Source organism: Schistocerca piceifrons, chromosome 1 (genome assembly GCF_021461385.2).
Source record: "Schistocerca piceifrons isolate TAMUIC-IGC-003096 chromosome 1, iqSchPice1.1, whole genome shotgun sequence".
NCBI lineage: Eukaryota > Metazoa > Arthropoda > Insecta > Orthoptera > Acrididae > Schistocerca > Schistocerca piceifrons.
In genome coordinates, this window is record NC_060138.1 from 707,576,072 (window position 1) to 707,599,093 (window position 23,022).

Here is a 23,022-nt window from a genome sequence, read left to right on the forward strand (position 1 = left end):
TGTCCCTCCCCCTGTGCGGTGCTTTAAGTGCTGGAAATTTGGGTACATGTCTTCCTGCTGTATTTCCAGCGCCACATGTTGAGACTACATCCAAATATTCCATGTGTGCCTCCCCCCTCTTGTATCAACTGTGGAGAGCACCACCCTGCTCGCCAGACTGCATGGTACTCCAAAATGAGTGGACAATCATGGAGTACAAGACCCTAGACTGGCTGATTTACCAAGATGCTAAACTTAATTTGAAAGATTACACCCCCATCTGGTTGATGTCTACATATACTGCAGCTAATTCAACATCACCATCACAGAAGATGGTAGTCCCACACTCTGTGCCATGAACAGTGGGTCCTCTGGGCCTCCCAAATACTTCTGCCCCTTTGGTGGTAGGGGGCACATCTTCTTCTGTTGCTCCCAAAGCACCTACTTTGGGAGCAATACTCCCCCAAATGGAGGGGACAATGCTCTCCTCCCTCCAGCCAGGGAAGCAACAGCCTCCTCTGTCGCCTCTTATGCAGAAGGGATCCCTTGGGACTCTCTCTTCCAAGGTCTCCACAAATGCCTCAGCGGACACTCACCAGTAGCTAAAGGAGCCACAAGTTGCTGGATGAAGAGCTTCAATGTCTTCCTCCATGCCTGAAGCTACTTCAGAGAAGTCCTCCAAGCAAGTCACTACAGAGAAGCGAGAGGGAAAGCGAACGAAGAAGAACACTGCTAAGAAACAGGACCCTCCGGTGGCCCCAACATCATCACTCCCTACTGGTTCTGCATCTGAGGATGAGATGGAGATCTTAGCGTCCCCTGAGGACCTGAATCTGACTGATGCCTCATCCGCAATGGCAATGGATCCAAATACTCAACCAGCGACAGCAGGTGATGTTGAGGCATAACCAGCCCCTTGGTCACTACTCAGAAAGCGTCATCATACATTGGAAATGCGGCAGTTTTTTCTCCCACCTGGCTGAGGTATGTCAACTTTTAAGCATTACACCTGCTTTCTTCATTGTCCTTAAGGAAACCTGGTTTCCTGTAATGCAGACCCCTGCCCTTCTTGGTTATTGGGCAGGTACCACAAAACTGTCCTGCCTGTGACAGACCATCAGGTGGAGTTTGCATCATCATCCTTACCTCTGTCTGTAGTGAACCTGTGCCTCTTCAAATGCCTTTCAAAGCTGTGGCTATCAGGGTGAGGATAACACAGGAAATTACTGTCTGTAACATCTACCTCCCTCCAGATGGTGATGAACCGCCTTATGTATTGGCTGCACTCATTTCGCATCCCCCCCCCCCCCCCCCCCCCCCGCCCTTGTCTCCTTCTGGGTGATTTTAATGCCCTTAACCCTTTGTGGGGTGGCAACAAGGTTACTGGCCATGGCAAAGATGTTGAGGACCTACTAGCTCAACTCAAACTTTGCCTCTTAAATACAGGTGCTCCTGCATTTCAGTGTGGCAAATGGCACCAATTCAGCCATTGATTACTCAGTTTGCAGTCCTCATCCTCTCCCATCTATCCACTGGATAGTACATGATGACTTGTGTGTTAGTGTCCACTTTCCACTCTTCCTGTCCCTACCCTAGCATCCCTCATCTCAACGCTTGCTAGGTGGACTCTTCGTAAGGCTGACTGAGACACTTCCACATCCGCAACCAATGTTGAGTATCTGTTGCATGCCACCACTGATGACGTGATCCACACCATCACTAACACTATTGTTACAGCAGCTGAATCACCAATCCCTTATTCCTCCGGTTGTCTCCGCCAGAAGTCAGTGCCTTGGTGGTCGCCAGAAATCACCGCAGTCATTGGAGACCACAGGCAGGCCCTTCAATGTCATAAGCAACACCCCTCCCTGGAGATCCTTATTGCCTTCAAATGGCTCCATGCCCAGGTTTGCCTCCTCATCAAATGAGGGAAGTAGGAGTGTTGGGAACGCTATGTCTCCACCACTAGAACATGAACCTCCTCCTCCCAGGTTTGGACCAAGCTCCACTGACTTTATGACTATGAGAAACCTGCAGACATACCTGGAATTTCTGCAAATGGAGCTGTATCTGCTGTTCAAGATGTAATTGCAGAGCATATAGCTGAGCATTACGCTCGCATCTCTGCATCTGAGAATTACCACCCCACCTTTCGTCTTCTCAAACAGAGGGCGGAATGACAACATCTATCTTTTGCTCCACGCCACCCTGAACCTTATAATGTTCCCTTCAATCAGTGGGAATTTCTCAGTGCCCTTATCGACTGTCCTGACACATCCCCTGGCCCAGACCACATTCAGTCATAAATGCTGAAACATCTGTCAGCGGATTCCCAATGCCACCTCTTTGCAACTGGAGCGATGGTGAATTCCCACCATAGTGGTGGCAAAGTATCAACATTCCAGTGCTGAAGCCCAGGAAGAACCCACTAGATGTTCACATGTCCCATCAGCCTCGCTAACATTCTGTGTAAGCTGCTCAAATGTACGAGGGACACTCCAAAAGGAATGCACACTATTTTTTTTTTAAATCCATCTTTTATTCTGCATGTTTGAAAGTTTTACAGTGTGTAGATACATACTTTAGGAACAATATTTTCATTTCTCCACATAATTTTCATCCCTCTCAACTGCCTTATGCCATCTTGGAACCAGCGCCTGTGTACCTTCACGGTAAAATTCTGGACCAACCTGTTGGAGCCACTGTTTGGCAGCATGCACAAGGGAGTCATCATCTTCAAACCTTGTTCCACGAAGAGAGTCTTTCAGTTTCCCAAAGAGATGATAGTCACATGGAGCCAGGTCAGGACTGTAAGGCAGGTGTTTCAGTGTTCTCCATCTGAGTTTTGTGATCGCTTCCATGGTTTTTGACTGACATGTGGCTGTGCATTGTCGTGCAACAGCAAAACATCCTGCTTTTGCCGATGTGGTTGAACATGACTCAGTTGAGCTTGAAGTTTCTTCAGTGTCATCACATTATGCACCAGAATTTATGGTGGTTCCACTTGGCATGATGTCTACAAGCAAGAGTCCTTCAGAATTGTAAAACACTGTAGCCATATCTTTTCCCGCAGAAGGTGTGGTTTTGAATTTTGCCACTCTATTGATTGCCTCTTCTTCTCTGGTGAAAAATGATGGAGCCATGTTTCATCATCTGTCACAATTCTTGCAAGAAATTCATATCTACCATTCTCGTACTGTTCCAAAAGTTCCCTTCATACCGTTTTTCTTGTTTCTTTGTGAGCCACTGTCAACATCCTGGGAATCCACCTGGCACAAACCTTTTTTAACGTCAATATTTTCAGTATTCCGGAAACACTTCATTTCCCTACCCCAATGTAGCATGACAATTCGTTCACTGTGATGCATCTGTCAGCAGTCACCAATACATTAACTCTCTGCACATTGTGTGGAGTGTTTGCAGTAATGAGGCCTGCCGCTGTGAGGACAATCCTCAATATTGCTTTCATCAAGTAACCTGCTTGCCCACCGACTAACTGTACTGTGACCAACAGCAGCATATCCATACACTTTTTTCAACCTCTTATGGATGTTTCCCACTGTCTTGTTTTCAGAGCACAGGAATTCTATGACAGCACGTTGCTTCAGACGAACGTCAAGTGTAGCAGCCGTCTTGAACATATGCTGTGACAGCATCACTCAAGGGAACAGGTTGAACTAAGTTTGAAAACAAGCTGGAAGGATGTATCTACACACTGTAAAACTTGCACAAATGCAGAATGAAAACTGTATTTTTACAAAAATAGTGTACATTTCTTTTGGAGTGACCCTTGTGTGGTTAGCCAAAGGTTGTGTTGGCTCCTTGAGTCTTGAGGCCTTCTGGCTCTGTCATAGGGCAGTTTTCACTGAGGACACTCCACCATCAACAAAACAAAATCAGTGCACCTGGAGTCGGCCATATGATCGGCCTTTCCCCGGCAACACCTTATTGCCAACAATACGAGACTGGAATAGAAGGGAGAACCGATAGAGGTACTCAAAGTACCCTCCGCCACACACCATCAGGTGGCTTGCAGAGTATGGATGTAGATGTAGATGTAGATGTAGACCTGGCGAAGGCCTACGTTATCAGTTGGTGACATCACATCTTCGCTACTCTGTATGAGAGGGATCTCTGGACCCACTCCTGATTTTTATACAGAACTTTTTGTTGCTCCACACTTTTAGAGTTTACATCAGTGCTTCCCACAGTGCACCCCATACACAAGAGTATAGGGTTCTGTAGGGTGAGTGTCCCACTCTTTTTAACTGCCATCAATGGTATCGCATTAGCAGTAGGATTGTCAGTATTTCCTCTCCTAGACACTGATGATTTTTGTATTTCCCCCTGCTCCTCTTCTATTGTTATGGCTGAGTGCTGGCTGCAGGGAGCTCTACAGAAGGCACAGCCATGTGCCCTCACTCACTGCTTTCAGTTTTCAGCTACCGAAACTTGTGTCATGCACTTCTGTCATCATCACACCTTCCATCCCCATCTAGAACTTTATCTCGATGACCAACTACTAGATGTAGTGGAGACTTACTGCTTTTTGGGACTGGTCTTCGATGCCCACTCAACTTGGCTTCCCCATTTTCATCAGCTTAAGGACACGTGCTGGTGGCACCTTAGTCTTATTCAATGCCTGAGTCACACCAACTGGGGTGCTGCCTGTCCTGCACTGCTGCAGCTGTACAAAGCGCTTGTACAGTCCTGTATCGATTATGGGAGCTTGGTGTATGGTACACACAGAACACTATAAAAAGTTTTTGGTAATCAATGTATGCGTAGTGTAGCGACCTTTGTTTAGTTTTAGCTTGGTATGTCACCCCTGCATCTATTATCAGTTGCTCTTTACATCCTCATGCTCCTTTGCAGCAGCCTTTTTGTTCTTCATTTATAATTTTGGTCTGTGTTGTATGTGTCATTAATTTCTGTGTAATGACTGAAGTTAATATTTTGTATATTGTTGGTAGGCATGTTATGGGGCGATATTTTGCTGGGTTTGCTGTGTCTGTTTGATCTTTAGGTTTCAGATAAGTTATTCCTTGTGTATGTGTATCAGGGACTGTGTATGAGTCTGCAATGTAACTGTTAAATAATTTAGTTAGATGTGAATGTGTTGAGGTGAACTTCTTTAGCCAGAAATTCGCTATTTTATCTTTTCCAGGGGCTTTCCAATTGTGCATAGAATTAATTGCTCGGGTGACTTCATGTTGCAAAATTATCACTTCAGGCATTTGTGGTATCATCTTGTATGAGTCTGTTTCTGCTTGTATCCACCGTGCATGCCTGTTATGTCGTACCGGGTTTGACCATATGTTGCTCCAGAAGTGTTCCATGTCTGTTACGTTTGGTGGATTGTCTATTTTAATGAGTGTGTTATCTATTGTCTGGTAAAATTTCTTTTGGTTTGTGTTGAATGTTTGGTTTTGTTTCCTTCTATTTTCACTTTTTTTGTATCTTCTGAGTCGTTTGGCCAATGCTTGTAATTTCTGCCTCTTTTCATCTAATTGCTCTATCACTTCTTGTTGTGAGATTTTACCTAACCTTTTTCGTTTTTTGTCTGATTTTCCGTTTCTTATACATTATGTTAGCTGTCCTTTGTCTGTTCTCAGTTTTTCTATTCTGATCTGTAGCCTGTGATGCCATGCTGGTTTTGTGGGTTTCTTCTGTGTGTTGGTTGGTTCTGATCTTTGCCTAGTGTGTATATTTAGTGTAGTGAGTGCTCCTATATAAAGCAGTAGTAGTAAGTCTTCCATAGTTGTATTTTCATTTATTTTGTTGTGTATGATTGTGTTGATAGTTGTTATTGTTGTTTCGACTTGTGGGATATTTGGTGGTCTATGCAAGAATGGTCTAATGTCTGTATTTGTGTCTTTGTATTCTATATATATGTCAGCTGAAATTTTTCTTCTATATCTTACATGTGTGTCACTTCGTGTTCTATTTGTACTTGTTCTGGTGGCTGTCTTAAGATTTCATTTTACTCTGATTGTTTAATTGATGTGTGTTGTTCTTTATTTGTTTGCTCTGGGAGGTTTGAGTCCATTACTGTATTTTCTTCATCTTCTGATTGCACTTTATTTTGTTCCAGTATTTGTTGTACTTGTTGTTTGATGTTTTCTATTTCTGACTGGGGTATCCTGTTATTTTTGATTATTGCATAGATCTGATCAGCTAGTAGTTGTTCTGTTAAAAATTTTAATTCTGGGTATCTGGTAATAAATGTTGTGTATACTTGTGATCTGTATCCAGTTGTGTTGGTTCCTAAGTTTGTTGCTTGGTAATAACAGAACATGAGGTGTTGGTCAACTTCATCTGACCATCTCATCCTCTGTCTTTGTTTTCCTTCTAGAGTGGTTGCACTAAGCATATCCTGCAAAACAACTCTATTTGGATTTAAATCATTTTCCGTGTGGCTAGCAATGTCGTTACCATTGTGGATGGGCATAGAGTTCAAGTGTCGTCCCCGACCATGACAGCGCTTGTCCAAGGTTTCATTAGTTCTGTCCTGAACCAACTAATCACACTAAAAGGGGGGTTAGCCCTATTAGTGGTTTGTTCTTTTCGTCACCATTTACGACTGGCAGAACACACTGGAGGCCTATTCTTTTCCCGGTCCTCCACGGGGTTTATTATTATTATTATTATTGTTATTATCATCTTATTGGTACACATGTTTCTGATATATAGTTGCATTTTCAACTGTTTTGAATATTTAGCTTAACTGACAATCATAAAGATTGTAGGTGTTTTCAAATGCTTGGCAGATTTTTAATTATGGAAAAGATGGATAAAAAAAAAATTATATTAAATTTTGCTTCAAAAATGGAATAAAATGCAGCACCATCTTCCAAATGTTAACTTTTGCTTTTGGTGAATATGCTATGAGTAAGATAACAGTTTATGAGTGGTATAAATCATTCAAAGAGGGTTGAGAAGATACTGAAGGTGAAAACAACTCTGGATGCCATAGGACATCAATGTAGGAGAAGCAAAGAGATTGGTTATGGTAAATTACCAAAACACCATCAGAGAGGTTTCTGATGATGTTGGCATATCCTTTGGCTTTACTTTTTTAGATGGTTTTGGCCATGAAATGTGAAGCAGTAAAGTTTGTTCCAAAATTGTTGAATTTTGACCAAAAATATGTTTTGTAGACATAACCCAGGAATTGCTTAATGAAGTCGATAGCAACCCAGAAGTTAAAAGAGGTGATGAAACATGAGTTTAGGGGTATGATGTTGAAACCAAGGACCAGTTGTCCCAATGAAAACTGCTTGAAGAGTCAAGAATGAAAAATAGCTCAACAAGTTCAATCACATGTGGAGGTTCTTCTCACTATTTTCTTTGATTACCATCGGATAGTGTATCATGAGTTCCTGCTTGAAGGTCACATGGTCGATAAGGAACAGTACCTGGAAGTTATGTTCCATTTGCATAAAACAATCTGAAGAAAATGGCCACAACTGTAATGAAACCATTCATAGAAATTGCATCATGGTAATGCTCCCACTCATACCTCAATGCTTGTTCATGATTTTTTGGCAAAAAACAAAACTGTTATATTGCCCCAGACACTGTAAATGTCAGACAGGGCCCCTGGTGACTTATTTCTATTCCTGAGAGTGAAGAGAACTCTGAAAGGATGCCATTTTGCCACCACTGATGAGATAAAAACAGAATCGTTGAAGGAGCCAAACACTACAACAAAAAGTGAGTTTCAGAAGTGCTTCCAAGTTTGGAAAAAAACACTGGAGGAAGGGTATTGTATCTGACGTTGATGAATAAATAAACATACTTTAAGAAAAACAAAAATTCCCGTTATTTCTGATCACACCTCATATGTTATTAGTATAATTTATGGAATTTGCCTACAGAGACTGATTCTACCTGATAATGTATAATTTTAGCAGTTTCGCTTGCCTGAAAGCTGTCTTTCATCATGAGATTTACAGAACATGATGCATGAATGAACAAATGGATCAATGAATCAGACTAACAGAATCTAAATTCCTATCAATTTTCAGTATCCCACAAAATTTACAGAAGAGATAATTAGAAGACATAGATGAATTTTTCTTACAATTTAGTTCTTTACTATAATAACATCTTTCAGAATTACTTATGTATATATCATACTTGTATGTTTTATACAACTGATCACAATGAAATTGTGATAAATCAGGAAAATCTCTCTTGAAATTTTTATCTAAATTTCGGTCTCTTGTCACATATCCTTCATAAACAGAGCGACATTCTGTTGTAACATCTTGCAAACTACGAATTGTTTCATGCAGTTTTTCAATTTTCTGCTGAGTCTTTTCTACATTGGATCTGAAAATAAACAAAAGGAGAGTAATTTATAACAGTTTCCAAAAAAATTATAATAAAATATATTGCTATTGTTTTCTGTCATATCACAATTGTTGAGATACGGAATTTGTAGTTCCACACCTTGTTCATGAATAAATTTATTGTCTATGTTAGTGAATTTCTGAGCACTCAATAAACAGGAATGGTAGAGTCCCATTAAGTAGTTTTTTTTTAAATTTTAGTTTGCAGAAAAAGAAAAAGATATACAGATATGAGTTAGTTAGCAGTTTCTACCCACCACCTTTTGCACACTATACTAATAAAAATTCTTCTATGAAATACAAAGAGTTGTCAAGAAGAAACTATCTGAGTTTGTTTTCAAATGTTATTTTGGTGTCCAACAGACATTTTATATCACTGGGTAAGTGACCAAAAATTCTTGTTGCTATATTGTGCACCCCTTTTTGTGCAAAGACATATTTAACGTGGAGGAGTGAGTGTCATTTTCCCTTCAGGTATTATAATTATGTACAGCATTGTTCATTTTGAACCGTAGTGTATTATTTACAACAAACTTCATGAGTGAACAAATATACTGTGAAGCAGTGGTCAGAATGATCCACACCTTAAACAGACATCTAGAAGATGGTCATGGGTGAGGACCACATATTATTCTCACAGCAAATTTTTATCAATGAAGACTTTGTTTCTTAAATATGAGTTATCCCAGAACACTATTCCAAATGACATAATTGAATGAAATTATGCAAAGTATGTCAACCTACTGATTTGTCTCTCCTCAAGATTTGCAATAATTCTAAGCACAAATGTGGCTGAACTAAATTATTAGGAGTTCCAAAATGTGCTTTTGCACATTAAATTCTCGTCTATGTGGACAGCCAAGTATTTTGAAGTTTCCACCCTATTTATTATTTCCTCACCATGTGTTACAATTATCATTGGTGTAATGCCCCTAGAGATGCACAACTAAATGTGTTGTGTGTTTTTAAAATGTGAGGGTGAGACAGTTCACAGAAAACCAGTCAAAGATACATTTAAAAATTTGTTTGCCATATCTTCTGCATGTGTGTATGCATAGTTTGATTGCAATACACATGTCATCTGAAAAAAGAACTAATTCTGCTTGTTGTGTACTAGAAAAATCATTTATGTACGTGAGGAACGATAGTGGACTTAAGACTGAGCCTTGAAGAACACTCTATGTGATTTTTCCCAGTCAGAATTATGTCCCTGTACTATATTGGTTAAGTTAGTAAGTACAGCTTTTAACAATATTATGGAAATGGTAGACTCCTACTCACCATACAGTGGACATACTTAGTCACAGATAGGCATAACAAAAAAAGACTGTTCGCAGGTATGCTTTCAGCCAAAAGACCCTCATTCAAATTAGACAACATACACAGACACACATACACACAAACCCAACTCACACACACTTGACCACTGTATCTGGCTGCCAAAGCCAGACTGCAAGCAGCTGTGCATGATGGGAGAAGCAATCTGGTTGGCGGGGTTAAGAAGGAGGCTGAGGTATGGAGGCAGAGGGATAGCAGGGTGGGGGTGAGGGACTGTAAAGTGCTGCTTATGGGAGCATACAAGGACAAAGTGGAAGGGGGTAGGGGATCTCAGTGCATAGGGGAGGTTTAATGGTGGGCAAGGGTGGGGGGGGGGGGGGGGGAGGAGACAGGAAAAGAGAGAAGTAAAAAGACTGTGGGTACATTGATGGAATAGAGAGCTGTGTATTGGTATTGTGGGAACAGGGAAAGGGATAGTTGGCTGAAGGACAATGACTAACAAAGGTTTAGGCCAGGAGGCTTATGGGAAAATGGGATACATTGCAGGGAGAGTTCCCACCTGAGTAATTAAGAAAAGCTGAAGTTTGTAGGAGGAATCCAGATGGCACAGGTTGTGAAGCAGTCATTAAACTGAAGAATGTTTTGTTGGGCAGCATGCTCAGAAACTGGGTGATCCAGCTGTTTCTTGGCCAAGGTTTGTTGGTGGTCATTCATGTGGACAGACAGCTTATTGGTTGATATGCCCATGTAGAATGCAGTGCAGTAGATCACATGACTGGTTTCAGAGGAAGCCCTACCTTTGATGGGATAAGTGATGTTTGTGACTGGACTGGAGTAGGTAGTGGTGGGAGGATGTATGGGACAGTCTTGAATCTAGCTAACCTTATATCAGCAGAAAGAACCACAAGCCACCACCTAAAAATTGATTCAAATCTTATAATCCTACCTGCTGACAAAGGCTCCTCTACTGTTGTCTTGAACCACAAGGATTACCTGGCAGCAGAACTCTGCCAACTGTCAGTTTTGTTCACCTACAAACCCTGCCACATTGACCCCATTCCAGAAATCCAGCAGGATCTCAAATCTCTCCTCAAATCCTTAGGCCCATCCCAAAACCTATCCCTGGACTCTATCTCTCTCCTTATGCCTACCACTCCCTGCACTCTTACCTTCCACATGCTTCCTAAAGTCCATAAACCCAACCATCCAGGACAACCCATAGCAGCCAGTTACTGTGCCCCCATCATGGAACTCTCTTCTCCCACAGACCAACACCTTCAGCCTATTACCAACAACACACAACATAACCTCCTATATTAAAGATACCAACCATCTCCTCCACCACTCTCCACAGTACCTGATCTTTTTACCACATGGTGTCCTGCTCATCACTACTGATGCCACCTCCCTTTACACTAAAATCCCTAAAGCCCATGGAAATGCTGCTACTGAACACTACCTTTTCCAATGCCTCATGGGTTCCATACCTATAAGCTCCTTCCTAGTCACCATTACCAGCTATATCCTCACCCACAGTTTCTTTTCCTTTGGAGACATTACATACAAACAAACCCAGGTTATGGCAATGGGCACCCACATGGCACCATCCTACGCCAAGGCATAGGGCATCTAGAGGAAACCTTCACAATCATCCAGAAACACAAACCCATTACCTGATTCAGATTCACTGATGACATCTTTGTGATCCCACCCTATCCACATTTCTGCAAAACCTCAACACCTCTCCTAACTGCTTCACCTGGTCCTCCTCAACCCAACAAGCCACCTTCCTCACTGTTGACCTCTACATCAAAGATGACTACATCAATACCTCCAAACCCTATCAAACTCAACAACCACCAGCAATACCTCCACTTCCAACAGCTGCCAGCCAATCCATAACAAGAAGTCCCTTCCATACAGCCTAGCCACCCAAGGCCATTGCATCTATAGTGATGAATAATCCCTTTCAAAATGTACCAAGAGTCTCACTGATGGCTTCACAAACTGTAATTACCATCCCAACCTTGCACAGAAGCAGATCTCTCCAGTCACCCAACACTTCCCAACCACAGAGGAACGTTTCCCTCATGTCTCAGTGCCACCAGGACTGGAGCAACGCAGGATAACATTCTCTGTGACGATTTCAACCACCTCTCATCCTGCCCTGACATCACTATCCTTCTCACCCTTCCCACAATGGTACTCTACTGCCAATCAAACCTACACAATATCCTTGTCCATCTCTAAACAACCACTCCTACCACCCCCATGCCTCATATCCCTGCAGTAGACCTAGAAGCAACACCTGCCCCATACATCATCCCACCACTACCTACTCCAGTCCAGTCACAAGCATTACCTATCCCATCAGAGGCAGGACCACCTGTGAAACCAGTCATGTGATCTACAAGATAAGCTGCAACCAACCACTGTGCTGCAATCTATATGGGCATGACAATCAATAAGCTGTCTGTCCACATAAATGGCCACAGAAAAACTGTGGCCAAGAAACAACTGCACCACCCAGTTGCTGAGCACACTGCCCAACACAATGTTCTTCATTTTAAAGACTGCCTCACAGCCTGTGCCATCTGGAGCCTTACTGAAAACATGAGCTTTTCTGAAGAGCACAAATGGGAACTCTCCCTGGAATATATCTAGGTTCCTGTAACCCTCTTGGCCTCAACCTTCTTTAGTCATAGTCCTGCATTCACCTATCCCCTTCCCAGGTTCCACTCCAGCACTACACAGCCCTCTATTCTATCAACACACCTGCAGTCTTTTTATTTCTTTCCTTTTCTGCTCCTGACGCCCCCTCCCCTCCCCTCTCCTCCCCCACTGTCTGATCAACCTGCCAACTACAGCCAGCTGCCCAACCCTCTCTCCAACTCATTCTTGTATGCTACAACAAGCAGCAATTTACTGTCTTCCATACCTACCCTGTTCTCCTTCTCCCTCCTGCTCCAGACTCCTTGTTATCCCCAACACCCAGATTGCTTTTCTCCCATCATCACAGTTGCTTGCAGTCTTTCTTTGGCAGCAAGAGACAGTGGTCATGTGTGTGTGTGAGTTGTGTTCATGTGAAAGTGTGTGTGTGTGTATGTAGTCTAATTTGGATGAAGGCCCTTTGGCTGAAAGCTTACTTGGCAACAGTCTTTTTGCTGTGCCTATCTGCAACTCAGTATCTCTGCAGTATGGTGAGTAGCAATCTATCCTTCTCATAATATTGTCATTATCCCATCCTGGTTTTTCTATTGTTTGATATTAAGACTAGAACTGCTGGACTTCACCCTACCCCTAATGGTACTATGTGTGTCATTGTTGACTCAAAGTAGGAAACAACAATTTTATACATTTTTGAGTGGCATTTTTAGTGTTGCCATGTTGACAATATGTTCATGAAGATACTAAAGTATAACCAAAGGATAATTTGCTCTATAAAATGAATAGTACACTGTTAAACATATTTTTTTAGAAATAAATTGTTTTACATTTTAAATTTTACAGAAGAAATTCCACAGTCTTTTATCAATTACCATTAAAATAAGCAGTTAAAATGATGTTACAATGTTTTTCTTTATATGAAGGCTGAAACAGAGTCAAAACATACTGTTTATGAGAGTAATAATAGTATTTTACCTTTTACAGACAAATAAGATAAGTACCAAGTATTTATGAAATATTCTAAAACACAGCAGGTGCCTAAAATGCTCAGCATGTTTCCTTGCTTATTGCACGCAAGGAATTAAAACATAAGAACAAGCAACTTCAGTCTATAATTATAAATATTTGGAAATATTTAGCAACAAAGAGTTGACAGAATTGTCTAAGCTGGGATGGCTTCACATTTCAGAAATTTGACAAGAGTTTTCGCTTACCACCTTTTGCAAATATACTTGTTGCACTTGGAGCATATATTTAATGCTTTATTCCCCTTTTGTTGTTTGCATAAAACCTGAATTCGACAACACCTTCTATTTCCACAATGGAAAGATTGGCCCCTGTCTGCAGCTTGCAGGCGGAAGCAGCTCATTTGCTGCTCTGAGCGTAAAGTCTTGGCATGAAATTTTATTACAGGTAAGTAACTTAAAAATTGTGTGAGCATTGATCAGGGCAAGGTCAAGAATATTGGAAAAGACATACACAAGCAGTTGGTGGCTTCCAGTCGGATACTGAAGTGTCTAGCCATTTCATCAACTACATCAATTCCACCCTCAGTTTTACAGTTTCTGGAAGTTTGTTCTCAGTATTCTCATTCACCTGACATCCAGCATGCATGTTTCTCACAATAACATTTTTTTTTCCTTGTCACCTGACTTGTACAAGTATGTTGCATATGCATCATCTCCATTTCGTGCCAAAGGACGGACCTCTTTGAGTGATATCTGAAGAGTGCCAAATAAATTTGTTCCTTTTTGATACACTTCGTCCACTAGTTTCACAGAGGTGAAGAAGTTGTCAGTCATGAAGTTATGACCAGAGCTGAGGAATGGCTGCACCAGGTTCATAGCAGCATGTAGAGGAAAACCCTTGTTTGGTTCACAAGTTTCATGTTTGCCATGGTAAGGGAATCAATTCAGGATGTAACACTTCTTAGCACCACACAAAAGCCAGTATTTTATTACATACTTATCAGATTTACTTGGCATGTAGTGTATGAATGGGCACCTGCAATTGCAAAGATACATTTGCTTCTCGACAGTCACATTCTCACCCGGCTTGTAGCAGGCAATGCAATTATCAGTAAAGAGATTCCATATTTCTGAAGAAAGGCAAAATTTATCAATTTTCTTACGTTGTCTTCTGGATGACATAGAATCAATTCTAAGACAACTGCATATCTCTGCAAATCTCTTCCTTGTCATGATGCTTTGAAAGAATGAAGGTCCACACTTATTGCTCCATAAACCTGTATAAGCAATATCCAGAGTGCCACATACATGACAAGCATAGAGTAATCCTATGAAAGCACTTAGTTCTTCCAGACTTAGGGACCACTTATTATCACCAACTGTGCTCTGAGCCTTTCCTTCAACATAATTTTTATCAGTTTCAGGATCAGGTCACTGACATATAGCCGCAATGCAGAGAGTGGTGAGTCATCTAAACATGTCATTAGGCATGTCCTGTTGGCCCAGGTACCTCCTGCAACACATTCAGGGCTTCACGCCTGGCTCAATCAGTGCCCACTTGGTGCTACTGGAACTCTCCACTTCCTCGGTAGGAAGTGGATGCTGCATAGTGCTTCCTCTTCCTCATCCATGATGAACTGCTGCTCCACTTTTGGCACCCAATGTACTGTGACCATGTCCACCTCCTGCTGCTCCATCAATTGCAATGACTGCCATGCCATTGCCATCTTGTGAGTCATCCATAACACCTGGATCATCACCATTGTGGTGAGAGATAAGGAATGATGTCAAATGACTGGCAATGACACAATTTGACTTACAAATTTACATTAGATAATCAGTGATGTTGCATTTTAGTTTGAAAGCAAGATTATTCAGTGACTTACCAACTCCATCAGGAAGCTGACTGATATCACCTTGACCCCACTGTCCTCAACCTTTTCGAAGGCCCTGCCATGCATTTAACACCCATTTGGCTTGTCATTGCTAAGGACATCCATGCAATCAGACAGAATTGGTAAATACAATACCAAAGAAATAGACAAAAGAAAGCTGTTAAGTGGACTAAGCACTCATTGGTTCAAATATTTAGGTACAATGGCTCATGATTAATTTGTGCAAGAGGAATGTCATTGTCAGATGGATCAAATTCTGCTTGCTATTCATTTGATACATATGAATCACTCGAGTCAGCAGTTTCCACTGGAACAAAAGCATCATTGTCCTCCACATTCATCTCACTAGCAGATTCATCATTCCATTGCATCAGTGAAATGTTCTCTAGATAGTAGAAAATCTGGGCCTCCGTAAGACTATGTTATCTTGCCATCATAGCTTCAGTGATGTGTACTCACAAAAACAAACTGCAAGCTCACATTTCTGGCATCATGACTGCCTCAGCAAGCTTGGTTTGACTGCAGACAAAAATATACTGGCAGGAAACTTCCATAAGGGCAATTTGTCTGACATCTACTACTGTGTAAGAGAACTACTAGCAGTGCCCCAGACAGTGGTGTAAAAAAGGAGGGGGTCAAGAGGACTTCCCCACTGTACAATATGTTACTCTGTGGCTTCCCAGTGTCACTTCATAGGTCTGGATGTTGCTAATCTGTAAAAAATGGAAAGTGGTGCTCCCGTAAAAAAAAGGAAAGTGGTGCTGACATAAAGTATTGTCTAGCCTCCAAGTTCTTCATATTTCATGTTCTTTTTGGCCCAAAATGTCATAACATACTCCAAAATCTTGTGAATAATATTGAGGCATGCCCAGAAAATATTTAGTGTCTGGAAACCATCATTACTGACATCAAACTGCATTAAGAGGTGTATGGGTCAAAAATGACCCAAGTGGTACTACTGGTATAACACGTAAATTATTCATACTACCAGATGGGCTAGGGGGATGAAATTTTGGTGAGTTGTACAACCCCATAAATTATGGAAAGTCACAGGAGAGTTTACTCCTGTGATGATTATGGAGGGGAACAGGGCTCTCAAAATCCCTTGTGGGTCAAAACTTACCCATATGGTACTAGAGTACAACTTCCTGTATTCCTTTGATTAGATATGATGTTATCCACTGGTTGGCTCTGCCATCAGTACCATAAAACTTCAATTTACCTAGGAGAATACTGTGATTCACACAGTCAAATGTCTTAGATAGGTCACAGAAAATACAATCCAGCATTATTTTATCATTTAATGCTGATAAAATCTGATGAGAGAACATGTAAATGGCACTCTCAGCAGACCAACTCTTTTGTAAACCAAACTGGGATTTGCTTAGGACATTATTATTGCTAAGGTGTTCCAAAATATGTCACCTTCTCAAAAAATTTTGAAAATGTCAGCAGTGAAAGGGGTGAATAGATACTGACATCTCTCTCATCACCTTTCATAGAGTGGGGCTTAACATTGACATTGTTCAGTCCCTCTGGAAAAATGCCTTGAGTTAGTGATGTGCTAGGGATTTCATATAACACCAGGCTTATTATATGGGAACAATTCTTTAGTGCAGATAATGGATATGGAGAATGGCACAGAATTGTGTTTTGTGTTGTTCACATTTTACTTTAAGTCAAAGTGACATCCAAAAATTAATGACCAAGAAAACTTCACTTAATGTTTAATGGCTGACAGATATAGCATGAGAAGCACTTGATTGTTCTGTCAAAACTATTGATTTCCAGTAGTGTACTATGTGCAGTGGTAATTCCAGAATCTGCTGTGTAAGGGATTGTTTCCTCCTAACATGTGTAGTGTGGCTCTCTGCAGGTGACAGTGCCATATGGAACATACAAACAGCACTATGTTCTAGTAGAGTGGGAAAAAATTGCATCACACTCATCAGACAATGTCAAATGAGTTCTGCACATTACTTGTATCAACATGTAGTGAACATGTGTTTGCATGCTCCAAGAAGTCTATCTTCCATACACATATTAATTTGCTTAAGATTCATTTTTCAGATTCTTTCATCAAATTTTTATTCTTAAAGAAACTTTGGAGCAGTCAGTGTACAGTTTCATCTTGCCGACTGAAATGATGTATCCCCTATCTCCATTTAATCCTGCAGAGCTACATGTGCAGTAAAAATTGCTTGATCTCTGCAAGCAACACCAGTTCAAGTACAGTAAGGTTTGTTGTGAAATGAATGATTAGGAAGCCTTTGCTGATAAATCCTACCACAAACTGTATGACATCGAAGTTACCCTTCTTGCACTCACAGTAGGGTACAGTTGCTGCATGTGTTAGCACAAGATTCCAGTTTGTGCCACAGTCATGATCAAGGCTGTAAAAAGAGCATGCACCTAATAATGTAACATGCCACCTATTGAATTACTCTCCACATAAATACTGCAGAATATGATAAATTGTATATTTCATTTTTTGTACTTAATCTTTCAATTCTGATACTGTTTCACAGTACTGTGTTATTACTATTCAAATTATGTTCATTTTTCTGTAATTTTCCATATATTTATACTCTTCCATACTACTCCTGTCGACCCCTGCTCACTAGGCTGGGTATTTTGACATTGGCCTCTCAATATATAAATTCTTTACTGTAATTTCTCGTTGACAATATCAGCTTATTCCCAAAAATAAGCAGCTTTCACTCAGTTAATACTCAGCAGAATTCCAACCTGCATTTGGATCTGACTTCCTTAACAACTTTTGCAGAAAGTTGTGCAGTATACTGCTGCATCCATTTTCAATAAGCCACCACAAGAATTCAAACGTCTTAGCAGTAATCCATACCATTTCAAATTGAAACTGAAGAGTTTTCTCATGGGTGACTATTTCTATTCTGTTGAGGATTTCCTTGAAAGATTAAGCTGTTTCTTATGTCATATTGTTGATTGCTTTTACTTAAACTTACGGCTTGACTTTTTTGGGTTCATAAACATTTCATTTTTATCTGTTATTACTTTTATGTTGTATTTCATGTACTGACACGTTCCATGACCTTGGAGATTTGCTCCTCAATTTGGTCCTATGGAACTTGAAGTGTAAATAAATAAATAAATGAATTATTATAAATGCAAAAATAACTCTGTCTGTTACACTTTCATGACCAAACTGCTGAACAGATCGTGGTCAAGACATTAGCACTGAGGTTTCATGGACATAGGGTATGGGGTTCATTTCCCACAAAGGTCAGTTTTTGTTGTTGTTTATGTCTGGCTGTGCGCATTGTCCTCATCATCACTTTAGCATAATTGACATGCAAGTCATCAAAATGGCATCAAATAGACAGACTTTCACCAAGCTCCTGAACATCCCAGTCAGAGTTGTGACTGCAACTGTGGATAACAGCTATCATACAATGCTTATACAATTCTCAATGTGGTTTATGATATTGTGTTCCTTCACCACCTGATATACCTGGAGAGTTATGGGGGAGATACAACAATAAAATCAGACAGTAAGTCCAAGAACTGTATTTAAAACTATTACTGTAAAGTGTCAAAAACATAAGTCTGATTTAGCACATAGTTCTAAGAGAGCTCACCGAGCGAGGTAGTGCAGTGGTTAGCACACTGCACTCACATTCAAGAGGACAATGGTTCAATCCCGCATCCGGCCATCCTGATTTAGATTTTCCATGATTTCCCTAAATCCCTCCAGGCAAATGCCGAGATGGTTCCTCTGAAAGGGCATGGCCGACTTTCTTCCCGATACTTCCCTAATCCGATGACACTTATGACCTTGCTGTTCGGTCTCTTCCCCCAAACAACCCAACCCAATCTATGAGAGCTCAAGATGCAAAAGTTACTTGAATTCAACAAATCTCAAAGCAATTTCATGTCTGCTGGAACTTGTATGCAGAATGTCAGTCAGCCTTAATAGCTACAGAGACATTGCGATAGTCACAAGCCCACTGCATTTTAGACACTGAGTATCACCTGTCTCTTACAGCTTCCAGATGCTTGAAGTGGATAACTATAGTGTCATTTAAAGGCTGTACAACAAACAGAGTGTCATACCGTTACATACAGAATGTGGAAGGCTTTTGGTACGGCTTCATTTAAGTATGATCTGTTAACTTGCTATGTTAATACAAAATTAGTCATCGTAGGGATGGATCAAAAATGTAGGCACCATAAGACATTAAAATGGATGGGAGGAACAGTTTGTATATGTTGCTCTGGTGGCAAAATTTCATGTCCAGCATTAGGTAAGCCAGAGAAACCCATGAAAACTCTTCTTCTGCATGAACAGTGTTCTAGCAGTAGTGGACACTAAAAGATCCTAAGGAAGTTCCAAGCAGAGGGGTCGAAACATTGAACATTTTAGAAGAAACATGACGTGGCCTAATAATCCAGAAGATTTTAACTTCAGTGACAATGGCCATGAAAGCCTGCAGATTTACATGGGGTAAAATTACTAGCTTACTTGCTCACAATCATTCATCACAACAAAACTACTGATATGCAAGCAAAGCATAGGTAACAGTTAGGTATTCCATAAATGCAAAGTTGACTAAATCATATAGTAACAGGGGTGTGTAAAACACTGTATTGTTAACATTAAATAATTCATGTAATTTTCATATAAGGATGTCAAATTCTGATGAATTGTTTATACTGGAAAGGTAATTGTATGAAACAATATTCTAATTCTAGCAAGTGAATGTTAAATCCCAAATTATTTTAGAAAAAATGTTAAAATATGATAAATGAAGAAAGCAAATTTTAATATAAATCTTTTGTGGACATCATTCGGGTTATGAAATTCTAATTATATCACAAATTTTTACAAACAAGTAAAGACTATTCTCACTGTTAAAAGTTTATCTAAATAAGCTTGGTTGTGACAGCATGCTTGGGATCCACTCAGTTCAGTTCATGCTCAGTTTTGGTGCAACCATTGCACAGTGTTTTCTCAGTCTGATTATTAATTAAATTTTTGTAACAAAGAAGCGAGAAGTGAAGAAACTACAAATAAATCAAGAATGTCAAAAATATTTTTTGGTTGTGAAAAAGTGATTTAAAATGCCACAGAATGCAACATATTCCAAAAGAATCATTCCAAAACATTCTGCAGGAATGAAAATGATGCACTAATTTGCTCAACAATCAATGTCACTTCTGATTCATAAACATAAGTATTTGAATGTTAATGAATCACTTCCTGCTCCAAAACATTTTATCTTTTGCAGGAAACTCTGTAAAATAATGAGATGAGTGCAATTTTTGAAATGAAACATTTGATCAATTTATGTCTTAAATATGAGAAGGAACTTTCCAAGTTCATATACATTAACTTATGATCTGGCCTTGTAACACTAACCAAAACGACCTTGCTGTGCTGGTACTATGAACAGCTGAAAGCAAGGGGAAACTACAGCCGTAATTTTTCCCGAGGACATGCAGCTTTACTGTATGATTCAATGATGATGGCATCCTCTTGGGTAAAATATTCTGGAGGTAAAATAGTCCCCCATTCGGATCTCCAGGCAGGGACTACTCAAGAGGCTGTCATTATCAGGAGAAAGAAAACTGGTGTTCTACGGATCGGAGCGTGGAATGTCAGATCCCTTAATCGGGCAGGTAGGTTAGAAAATTTAAAAAGGGAAATGGATAGGTTAAAGTTAGATATAGCGGGAATTAGTGAAGTTTGGTGGCAGGAGGAACAAGACTTTTGGTCAGGTGAATACAGGGTTATAAATAAAAAATCAAATAGGGGTAATGCAGGAGTAGGTTTAATGATGAATAAAAAAATAGGAGTGCAGGTAAGCTACTAGAAACAGCATAGTGAATGCATTATTGTGGCCAAGATAGACATGAAGCCCAAGCCTACCACAGTAGTACAAGTTTATTTACCAACTAGCTCTGCAGATGATGAAGAAATTGATTAAATGTATGATGAGATAAAAGAAACTATTCAGGTAGTGAAGGGAGACGAAAATTTAATAGTCATGGGTGACTGGAATTTGATAGTAGGAAAAAAGAGAGAAGGAAACATAGTAGGTGAATATGGATTGGGCGTAAGAAACGAAGGAGGAAGCCGCCTGGTAGAATTTTGAACAGAGAACAACTTAATCATAGCTAACACTTGGTTCAAGAATCATAAAAGAAGGTTGTATACATGGAAGAAGCCTGGAGATGCTGACAGGTTTCAGATAGACTATATAATGGTAAGACAGAGTTTTAGGAACCAGGTTTTAAATTGTAAGACATTTCCAGGGGCAGATGTGGACTCTGACCACAATCTATTGGTTATGAACTGGAGATTAAAACTGAAGAAACTGCAAAAAGGTGGGAATTTAAGGAGATGGGACCTGGATAAACTGACTAAACCAGAGGTTCTACAGAGTTTCAAAGAGAGCATAAGGGAACAATTGACAGGAATGGGGAAAAGAAATACAGTAGAAGAAGAATGGGTGGCTTTGAGGAATGAAGTAGAGAAGGCAGCACAGGTACAAGTAGGTAAAAATATGAGGGCTAGTAGAAATCCTTGGGTAACAGAAGAAATATTGAATTTAATTGATGAAAGGAGAAAATATAAAAGTGCAGTAAGTGAAGCAGGCAAAAAGGAATACAAATGTCTCAAAAATGAAATCGACATGAAGTGCAAAATGGCTAAGCAGGGATGGCTAGAGGACAAACGTAAGGATGTAGAGGCTTATCTCACTAAGGATAAGATAGATACTGCCTACAGGAAAATTAAAGACACCTTTGGAGAAAAGAGTACCACTTGTATGAATATCAAGTGGTCAGATGGAAACCCAGTTCTAAGCAAAGAAGGGAAAGCAGAAAGGCGGAAGGAGTATATAGAGAGTCTATACAAGGGTGATGTACTTGAGAACAATATTATGGAAAGGAAGAGGACGTAGATGAAGATGAAATGGGAGATATGATACTGCATGAAGAGTTTGACAGAGCACTGAAAGAGCTGAGTTGAAACGAGGCTCCAGGAGTAGACAACATTCCATTAGAACTACTGACAGCCTCGGGAGAGCCAGTCCTGACAAAACTCTACCATCTGGTGAGATGTATGAGACAGGTGAAATACCCTCAGACTTCAAAAATAATATAATAATTCCAATTCCAAAGAAAGCAGGTGCTGACAGATTTGAAAATTACCGAACTATCAGTTTAATAAGTCACAGCTGCAAAATACTAACGTGAATTCTTTACAAACGAATGGATAAACTGGTAGAAGCCAACCTCGGAGAAGACCAGTTTGGATTCCGTAAAAATATTGGAACACGTGAGGCAATACTGACCCTAAGGGAAGGCAAACCTACATTTCTAGCATTTGTAGACATAGAGAAAGCTTTTGATAATGTTGACTGGAATACTCTCTTTCAAATTCTAAAGATGGCAGGGGTAAAATACAGGGAGCGAAAGGCTATTTACAATTTGTACAGAAACCAGATGGCAGTTGTAAGAGTCAAGGGACATGAAAGGGAAGCAGTGGTTGGGAAGGGAGTGAGACAGGGTTGTAGCCTGTCCCTGATGTTATTCAATCTGTACATTGTGCAAGCAGTAAAAGAAACAAAAGAAAAATTTGGAGTAGGTATTAAAATCCATGGAGAAGAAACAAAAACTTTGAGGTTCACCGATGACATTGTAATTCTATCAGAGACAGCAAAGGACTTGGAAGAGCAGTTGAACGGAATGGACAGTGTCTTGAAAGGAGGATATAAGATGAACATCAACAAAAGCAAAACGAGGATAATGGAATGTAGTCAAATTAAGTCAGGTGATGCTGAGGGAATTAGATTAGGAAATGCGACACTTAAAGTAGCAAAGGAGTTTTGCTAT

At 40.3% G+C, this 23,022-nt stretch overlaps 1 protein-coding gene across 1 annotated transcript in view; it reads right to left on the minus strand.

The window, feature by feature from the left end:
• LOC124770136 (cilia- and flagella-associated protein 43) overlaps positions 1–23,022 on the minus strand; it is a 216,912-nt gene that overhangs the window by 128,751 nt on the left and 65,139 nt on the right. The window contains exon 9 of the mRNA XM_047249188.1: positions 8,122–8,316. Coding sequence (XP_047105144.1) covers positions 8,122–8,316 — 195 coding nt within the window. The remainder of the gene's footprint in view (positions 1–8,121; positions 8,317–23,022) is intronic.